At 46.5% G+C, this 9,584-nt stretch overlaps 1 protein-coding gene across 1 annotated transcript in view; it reads right to left on the bottom strand.

The window, feature by feature from the left end:
- Positions 1 to 246: 246 nt before the first annotated feature.
- Positions 247 to 9,584, bottom strand: part of CLRN1 (clarin 1) — a 35,457-nt gene continuing 26,119 nt past the window's right edge. Inside the window, exon 3 of the mRNA XM_036095579.2 lies at positions 247 to 512. Coding sequence (XP_035951472.1) covers positions 247 to 512 — 266 coding nt within the window. The remainder of the gene's footprint in view (positions 513 to 9,584) is intronic.

Here is a 9,584-nt window from a genome sequence, read left to right as displayed (position 1 = left end):
AAATAAAATCTTAAAAGAAAAAAAAAAAAGAACCCAGTTCCCACCAGGTAAAACAACCTTCCAAAACCTTCCTTCTGCTCTCCTTCCTTTGCAGCCTGTACCCTTAGTACATCATTTGTAAACATTGCCACGGAGGGTTTGGGTGCTTTAATTTGTGCATCTGAAAGGATGGACAAAATTAACCATTTCCAAGTGACCAAAGCAAGTCTGCTCCCTTACTTGGAAGATTACAGAAGTATTTGCCCTTCAGTACATTAGATCTGCAGCTCCATTAGTTGTCTCTGTGTCTTTAGATTTTGCAAAAGGAAACTGAAATCCAGCAAGTCGTATTAGGAGCCCATTCAAAAAGTGAACAAAAAAGCAAATGAAAACAACCCAGAACGAAGTGGTGTATTTTTCACTTTGCGTTTTGTAGGCATAAGTCCCTTCTTTATAATTTGCAATTTTTTCTGAGAGGTGGTGGATTTTCACTTCCGAGGCGAACAGTATCATGACAAGGCAGCCGCAGGAGCCTGCAACAGAAGGAACAAACAACGTGTTGGCACAAGTATTTCCTGATTGTAAGAGACGGGGAAGAGGGTCAGCAAACTAAAGAAAGCCTTTACCATCATCCTCATTTGCATTCTTCTGCAAAAAATATATAATTTCAAATTGGTAATCATGAGCCTGATTCTCCAACTGATGGGTGGAAGGGCCTGGGCTATGTCTCTGAGTGAAGACGACTTGGTGGGGGTGGGGAGGGTAGAATCCGGCCGATCTCACCAAGATTGGGAGATGTTCCTCTCTGCCTGATGAGAAGGCTGGATTGCTGGGCACTTTAAGAGCACAATGGCGGAGGGGCGCCTGGGTGGCTCAGTCGTTAAGCGTCTGCCTTCGGCTCAGGTCATGATCCCAGGGTCCTGGGATCGAGCACCGCATCGGGCTCCCTGCTCGGTGGGAAGCCTGCTTCTCCCTCTCCCACTCCCCCTCTCTCGCTGTCTCTCTCTCTGTCAAATAAATAAATAAAATCTTCAAAAAAAAAAAAAAAGAGCACAATGGCGGAATGAGGCTACAAAGCAGCCACGGCTATGATGTGGCTTTTAGAGAACAAATTTCTCTATACTTCACAGGCCTCGTACGAAAAACGTCAGTCATACAGGCCCCTCATGAAAGGGCCTAGGGCTTCCTTCAGAAGGGCTACTTGCCTTCCCCTCTCCTCCAGCTCCCACCTAGCCACAGCTGCCCACAGGAGACCCTGGGCAAAAGGAGCCATAGGTAAGGTGTTGAGGCAAACAGTTATTTGTGCTCCATGTTTCTAACAGAACGCAGGATTTTTACTTGGGTGTGTGGCTGCCTTGAATAAAGGCTACATTGTTTGGTTGCGGAGGGGTGGGATCTACGTAGGGGCAGGAATGTTTCCTTGAAGTCTGCACCTATCAGAGGCCTGCCCTTTCTTTTCCCCCTTCCTCCTTCCTGTAGTTGAAATATGGATGCAATGGCTGGAGCTCCAGCAGACATTTCGGAGCAGGTAGCCTCAGAAATGCAAGCCATGTACTGTAGAAAAACAAGAAAGGAGGAGTCTGGATCCCAGATACCTGGAGCTACTAGACCAACCCTGGATTTCAAACTCTAGGTTTTTATGGGAAGGAAAAATAAATCTCTATTTTGTTTAGTCCACTATTATTATTTCCCCCCCATTTACCACTCATTGGTAGCCTAATCTAATCTTAACTGGTGCAGCTGAGGTCTGGGGTGAGCTCTCTGCAGGACAGGGGCACTCCATACTGAGTGGTGCCTGGAAATTCTGATAGGCCCTCTCCCACTGAGGATGGAGAATGGGAGACCCCCAGATGGGTGGATGGCACAGGGGGCAGAAGCAGGCAGCAAGATCAGGAGCACAGTGGATAGCCAGGATGCCAGGAACTTCTACCTCTAGTGTTGCATCCCAAGCCATTGGGGTTCCGGTTGATAGGAGACTTGCTAGGTGGTCTTCTGACTTAGGTCAGACCGATTTGGATTCAGACCCTAATTCTTCCACTTACTCTGTGAAATTAGGCAATTTTAGTCTCCAAGTCTCAATTTTCTCATCTATAAAATGTGGATAATAAAGATGATGCCCGATTAACATTTGTCATCGAGAATTGACACATATAAATGCTTACTAATTGGTAGCTCTTCCTATGAATTTAATGTATTCCTTTCATCTTGGAAGTCCTTACCATAATCCCTTACCCCGCCCCACCGCACACCAAAAAAAACCTGACTATATCAGATAGGCCACCCAAAAGAATGCATCACAGTGCCTTATTCCTCCAAATACTCTCCCATTAGGTTTACAACTCCTTTAGGAGGGGTAAGTGCTTTTTGCTCTTCAATTACAGTTAATTCAAACACCCTGGGAACAGCAACATAGTGGCTTGTTCATTTATTCCATTTGACTTGTTATGTGCCGAGCACCGGGACAGTGGTGGAGATTTAAACGTTAAAGAAAATGCATGTGGTTTCTCCTCTAACAGAGAGTATAATCGGACAGGGTAAGACAATTATAAACCAATCGCAGTGAGTGTAACAGCGAGGGAGGTATAGGTGGCTGTTACTGAGAGGGTGGGAAGCATCATGGAAGGTTCTTTGGAAGTAGCTGTAGGAAAAGTCAGCCGAGCAAATGGAGGCTGGACTGTGTGGGGAGAGTGGTCTGGACATGAAGAGCTGTAATGCAAATGGTGGCCCCATTCTTTTCCCAAAGGCCGGGTTTGGGCCGGGATAGAGGGAGAGAATTGATCGTGTGGGGGTAAGGGGTGAGGGGTGGGGTGAGCAGGGAAGGAGAAATCACACGTCTTCTATTTTAGAATTTTGCATAGGACTGACCCATCAGCTTGATCATCCTCCTAATATACCCCCCCAAATAATCAAATGATCTTGTTTTCTTGAAACTTCACTCTCGCCAGCCTTAGAGCAGTAGAGAATATTCCTTTGTAAAATTTGTCAGCCTATTTTTGTGTTCTGAACTTCAAACCAGGGCTCTCCCTTGGCAAAACCGTACTATTCCTTTCTTGTTAGATCCAACAAAAAGGCTGCAATGCTGTTTTCTCTTTATCTTTTATTTGAAAATTGGGGAGAAAATGCCATTGCTTTTACCAGAAGAGCCTTCTTTGTCTAGGAGATGGTGAATTTCAGACAGAAGCGAAACACTGTATTGCCTTCGTGCTTGAAAGGAAAATTCAAGCTCGGTTTCCTTTTCAAGTTGTTAAATATTTTAAAGGTACTACTTTGTGAAGGAGACAGCGTCATAGTGAGACTGTATTTCAAATTCCTAAAGTAAAGGTTGCTTGGGCTATCTTCAGACTCACAGCCTTTCTCCACAGCTAATCATCCAAGCATGCGAGCTCCAAAACAGAGTGCACGGTCCAGTAGTTGAGAGGATGGTCTGGGATTCTGCGAGTTTGACCATGAGGTCACCCTTGTCATTTCAGAGACGGAGCTTAGCGACCTAGCTTGAGTTTCTGCCACCCTCATGACTATGAAGAGACACACAGGGAAACGACTCACTGTGACATTAGGCTGTCTTTGCTTCCCTCTGTCCACAGCTCTAAAAGACATGTGGGACCAAGGATATGTGGGACCAAGGATAACTACAACTTTCAGACCAAAAGATACATACGAAGTGTATCTTCTCTTTGTGGCCTGGCTACTAGGCACATGGAGAGAGGTGTGTAAGGGATGGGGGTGATGGTGCAAGTAGGGCTTGGCACTTTTCTAAAATGACCTTTAGTCCCCAGCAAGGGGGCTCCTGCTATGGCTCCCACATTTGGAGGGTGCTGCTCCCTCTCTCTCCTAGAAAGACCCCTTCCCACAAGGAGAGGAATCCTTGAAGTCAATGGGATGAGCCCATTCCTGACCCACACTCTAGACCGGACTCCCGGGACCTGGGAATTTTCTCCCCAAACAGCTCTGAGCACATTTCCAGGACTGCATGGGCATCTACTCTTCCTTGGGTCAGTCCTCCCAAGGGCAGACTTTTCGGCTGGTGTTGCAGAGCCCTGAGGCCTGAGGATGGCCAAGGAACAGCTATTTCGAGGGCGTGGTCAGAGCTTGGGTACTCAGGGGAATGTCCACACGTGTATACCATTACAGTGCGGGTGGATCCAAGCGAGGGGAGGGAGGTGGACAGACAGGGGCCAGCTGGCCTCCATCACCACACTTGGGTCCAGAGTTCTAAATCTGAATCTGGCCTTCCGGGTCCTTATGGAGAGATGTTTGTCAAGGCAGAAGGATAAAACATGTCTCACTAAATAGTTTATTAGCTTTTAACTTTTAAATGTTTGGACATGGGGTAGGTGGGCTGTCATTAACACCCTTGCTCAAGGCCTCACAAATGTTAGGATCAGGCCTGCAGGCTTCCTTCTTCCTTTTCCCGGGGATCCAGGCATACCAGGAGTCCAAACTCAGCGGGGGCCATTGGGACAGTTGCCTCACCTGTGCGTCTGACCAACACTGCTCCTGCTCGTAAGAAAGGTTAGAGTACATTAGACGTAGGAAAGCCTGCCAAGACTTGCTCCAGCTAGAATTGGGAACAAAACCAGGCGCAGGACCCAGGTTTTGCTGCCTTGCATCTTACTGAAAGACCAGCCATTTTCCTTTATGTGTTTGATTGCCCTGCCATCTGGCTGGTACTGTAATATTTTTCCCCCTTTAATGACTGATTACCGAGTTAATCCCCGACTGAAAAGGATAGCTGAGTTATACGGCTGTCACACAATGAATTACCAGTCAATTAACAAACATTTGTAATGTGCTAGACACTGCGCACTCATGACTGTCCTCTGGCGGCTGTCTGGGGCTGCAGAAGTGGATGCCTCTCTCCTCCAGCCCTTACAATATAGGGAACAAAGGTCACAGCCAACAAGAAAGCTGCCTCTTCATCCCTGGCTGACCCTGAAGCTGACTATGCCTTCAGGGGTGGGAACATCCTGCCAGGATCCGTGGGAGTCCAGGGACCAGGGGTTTCAGCGAAAATGTGTCCTCAAGGGTGAAAAAACAGCTCGGATACATTCTCCTACTATCACTAAGATTGTATTTTGGGGAAATAATAAATTAGAATTTCAATTCCATTTAAAACGATGGCCAACATTTCCAGAAAGCTAGCACGTCATCTTTAAACTCTCTTATAGATGACAAATATTAGAGGCATTCCATTTCCTCTACAGAATGATAAATTGATAATTTCCTTCTTTAAGGAGTCTTGAAAGATGATAAATGGGGGTGGGAAAGCCAGGGCTTTGCAGGTGTAGGTACTAATTTTCTGTGAAATCGTGCAATCTCAGTAGAGAGCCAGCTAGTGAAGGTGAGGTCTCCAGCAATAATTTTGTCCGCAAATGAGAGCAGTTCTGGCTCCACTGTGGTATGGAGACCATTGGCTGCCATCTAGAAGAGGGGCAGAGGGACAAGCAAAGCAAGTTAATATCTAAGAGTAGATTTTGAGATCGTGAAGAGGAGCGATTTGGTCACGCGTTTCCGAAGAGTAGGTGTGGACGAAGGAACACCACCAGCTGGGTCCAGCTTTTTCTCTTCGTCTTCGGGACTGCAGAGTGGAAAAGCCCACATCTGACTTAGGTTTTACAAATGTCCCGTCAGTGAGAGCGGTGGTTTGTGCAAAGAAGAAATGATCTAAAAAATCAGTCTTTCTCTAATTTGAACTGCCTTTCCGAAAAGGAGGCTACCCTTTGTTGCCAGGAAAGGCCCAGAGCTGCTTCTGCTTTACTCATTTCTTCAACAAATATTCATCGGGGGTCTACCGCACTGTTGCGGGTGCCGGGATACAGCCCCGGATGCGCCCGCAGAAATCCCTGTCCTCGGGGAGCTGTCAGTGGTGGGGACAGTGGAAAAGTGGCAATAAATAACAAGAGAAGCAAGGATGTTCTAGTGTTTATCAAGTGTGACATGCACGAAGGAGAATAAATAAAGCAGGGAAGGGGGTGGCCGGGGGTGCCTCAGGGAGAACGTGATATTTTAGCACCTCTTGGAGGAAGTCAGGGAATGAGAAAGTAGCTATCTGAGGGGAATAGCTTTTCCGGGTGAGGGAAAAGCCTGTGTGAGGCCCCAGGTAGGTGGTCTGGGCCAAGAGAGAGGCAGAGAGCCAGGCAGAGAGGAGTAAGAGGTGAGCTGTGGGGGTGGGTGGTGATGGGGTGGGTGGTGATGGGGTGGGCACGTCAGGTGGTGCTTTGGAGGTCCTAGCAAGGACTTGGGCTTTGCCTCTAGATCAAACAGAAAGGAAGACACATGTGCACATTTTGAATCAGACGGGAGTCTGTTTGCCATTGTTATGGAACAAGATTGAGCATCTCCTGGCCCAGGGTCATGGCCGGGTATGGGGCACAGTGAGTTAGACAGTTCTTTTCTGGCCCCCTCAACGTGAGTAACCTGGAGCACCATCCTCTTCCTACCCTGCTGTCACCTCCGCCTCAGAACAGGAGCCCTGGTCCTTTGCCATCACGGGCTGGCTAGTATTACTTCTCTCCTTCTGGGGCCTCCTTTCTAGAGTCTATGCCGAGAAACTCGTAGAATGTTTTCATTGAGAAACTTGTAGAATATTTTCATTTCAGTGACAGCGGTGGTTTGTGCAAAGAAGAAATGATCTAAAAAATTAGTCTTTCTCTAATTTGAACTGCCTTTCAGAAAAGGCACCACTCCTGTCCTTCCTCAGGTCTGGTGACGCTGATGCCTGGACATCCCTGTATCGGCTTCTTGGACTTTGGGTAGCAGCTCCTCCATAGGGACGGAAGTGGAAACGAGACCCAGATAGTCTATGACCACCAGTTGCAGAATAATATACCCTAGACATGGTACAGAGGCCGGGATATTAGGAGTACTAAACCTGATGTATAATGTAAGCCTCCTTCTATTTTTGTCCTGCTCTTTATTTTCCTGTCTATGTGTTTCATGTGTGACTGTGCTTATTTATGTTCTATGCCACAGTTGTAATGATCATAATTAATTAGGCTTGTATTAGAACATCCCCCTCTTATTTATTTATTTTTTAAAGATTTATTTGAGAGAGAGAGAGAGAGAGCAGGGGGGAGGAGCAGAGGGAGAAGGAGAGAGAGAATCTTAAGCAGACTTCACGCTCAGGATGGAGCCTAATGGAGGGCTCCGTCTCATGACCCTGAGATGATGACCTCAGCCGAAATCAAGTCAGATGCTTAACTGACTGCGCTACCCAGGCTCCCCAGGAACATCTCCCTTTTAAAAGAAGGCAGTCATTGTATTTGTTTGCCTTGCTAGGTATAACTCATAACACGATCCTCTGTTTAAGAGAAGACACAATAAATACAATTTGCATTAAGTCTGCATTTTGGAGGTTTTCATCACCTCTAAGAGGCCCGAGTCAATACCTTTCATATCATTTTCAGAGAGTATTCACTGAACTATCTAGGATGTTCTGTGATTGATCCACAGCAAGTCTTCTACCTAGCCTTCTCTCTTTTCCTTGCAAATCTGGGACTCCACCATCAACTGGGAAACTTCTAGAATGGAATATAGAAAGGCAGACACTCATATATCCATGTGCCATTGTGAAACTATAGATCCAGTTGCTTCTATGCTCAGCTGCTTCTTCTCTGGGTCCCTCTCTCTTTCTCTACTTTCTTAATTTGTATACATCTCTCTCTCTCTCTCCTGCTGTATTATAAACCTTGAGGGAAGTGTTGTCCACCCTGTTTGCCCCATTCTGCCTTCCCCTCCCATTTCCCCTCCCATTTCCTCTCCCATTTATGCTTTCGAAACGCTCACCATTCAGCCATACTCTTGAAACATCCCCATCTTAGAGCCTCAGGAACAACATGGCTTCTTGGTTTTCCTTCCTCCTCTCTGGACACACCTAGTCAGTGTCTTTGCTGGCCCCTCCTTCCTCCTCAACCCAAAAATGAACTGACGGTGTTCTTCAGGGATCGGTCCCACGCCAATTTTTCTCTATCTACAGTCTCTCTCTAGATGATCTCATCCATTTCCATTGCTTTAAATAATATCTATATCCTGACAACTCCTAAATTTATGTCTTTTGTCTAGACCTCTTCTCTGAGCTCCAGACTCATATATCCCACTGGCTACTTGCTATCTCTACTCGGATACCTCCTAGGGTCTTAAACTTGACATAGCACGAAGAGAACATTGATTTCTAGTGCTAAGCTCCTCCTTCCAGCTCTTTCTTGCCCGAAACTCTAAGTCTGTTCTTCCCCTTGTCTTGTTCATCTTGGTTAATGCCACCACTGTCTACTTGCTTAAGCCACCTGCAAAAGGTTTTGGATTTACTCTCAAAATGTTTTTAGAATCCGTTCATCTCTCTCCATGTCTAAGGCGATAGCCTAGTCTTTTCACCAGACATTTCTTACAAGGTAAATCAGCTCTCCGACATCTTCGTAAAAATCTTTCGCAAGCTTCTCAATGCAATTAGAATCAATTCTAAAAGATTTACCATGGGGTATGACATTAACTGGCATCAACAGGTTTGCTAATGATTTTTTTTTTTTTCCTGGCCATTTCTCCCTCATTACCTACTCCAAGGCACATGGGCCTTCTTTCCATTCCTACGGCAAGCCGACCTCTTTCCCTAGTCTGTTCACGTGTGCTTTCTCCTCTCCTTGGGAAAGTCTCTGGGGTTCCTCAACTCCTTTGTATCTTTGGAACTACTTACTGACCACCGCATCAAAGCCCCATCCCCCCTTTCCCTTCATTCTCTATTCTAACAGCACGTTTATCACCTTATTGAAATGATTGTCATCTTTCATTACTTACGAATGCTTTTGTTTGACTCTCCCACCAGACTGTAGAGTCCACGAAGCAGGACTGTGTGCCTGGCTGGTGTGGCATCTAGCACCAGCGCCTATTACAATGGCGGGCACACAGTGGCCTCTCAAACCCTCGTCAGGATTTGTTGAATAAGGGAAATATATTCACCTCAGCCAACAGTTCTCAGCACTGGTCACACATTAGAATTACCGAGAGAGCTTAAAAAAACACCTGTACCCAGACTCCACCCCCAGAGACTCCAATTTAATTAGCATAGCATGGGGCCTGGTGTCAGCATTTTTAGAAAGTTCTTCAAGGGATCCTAGTGTGTAGTCCAGAAAGAGAATCACTGCCCAAAATGAACTAAGGGGGACCATTAAGGTATTACTAAAATCCTAACTTGGGGAAAAATTCCTCAAATCTAGTTTATAATTGGCAAGATGAGAAAGAGCAAATGGACTGAGTTGCATGGGTCTTGTGAACATTGACATTGGACAGAAATGCAGCACGAAGAAGGCTGAGGAATGTGATGGACCAAACTGGAAGCCGTGAGAAGCAGCAGCAACATCTGGTCCAGGAGGGCAACATGTTATCAGGCCATAGCATGAGCCCACTGTGGCGATGAAACCTTTAGTGGCCTCATCTGCAGGTCTATTCCCTTTCCTTCTTTGTCTCCAGGGTCTGGCGTGCACATTGGAACACAGAAGGGGATGCTCAGAGCACTGTGACTCCGGCCGTGTGGAAGGAAGACCCCTTCCCTTTCCTTCTCCCCCATCTTCATGCTTCAGGATGCCAAGCCTTGGGTCCCCATCCAGCAAGGGGGT

This window comes from Halichoerus grypus, chromosome 1 (assembly GCF_964656455.1).
Source record: "Halichoerus grypus chromosome 1, mHalGry1.hap1.1, whole genome shotgun sequence".
Classification (NCBI taxonomy): Eukaryota; Metazoa; Chordata; class Mammalia; order Carnivora; family Phocidae; genus Halichoerus; species Halichoerus grypus.
This window is presented reverse-complemented; position numbering and strand designations above follow the sequence as displayed.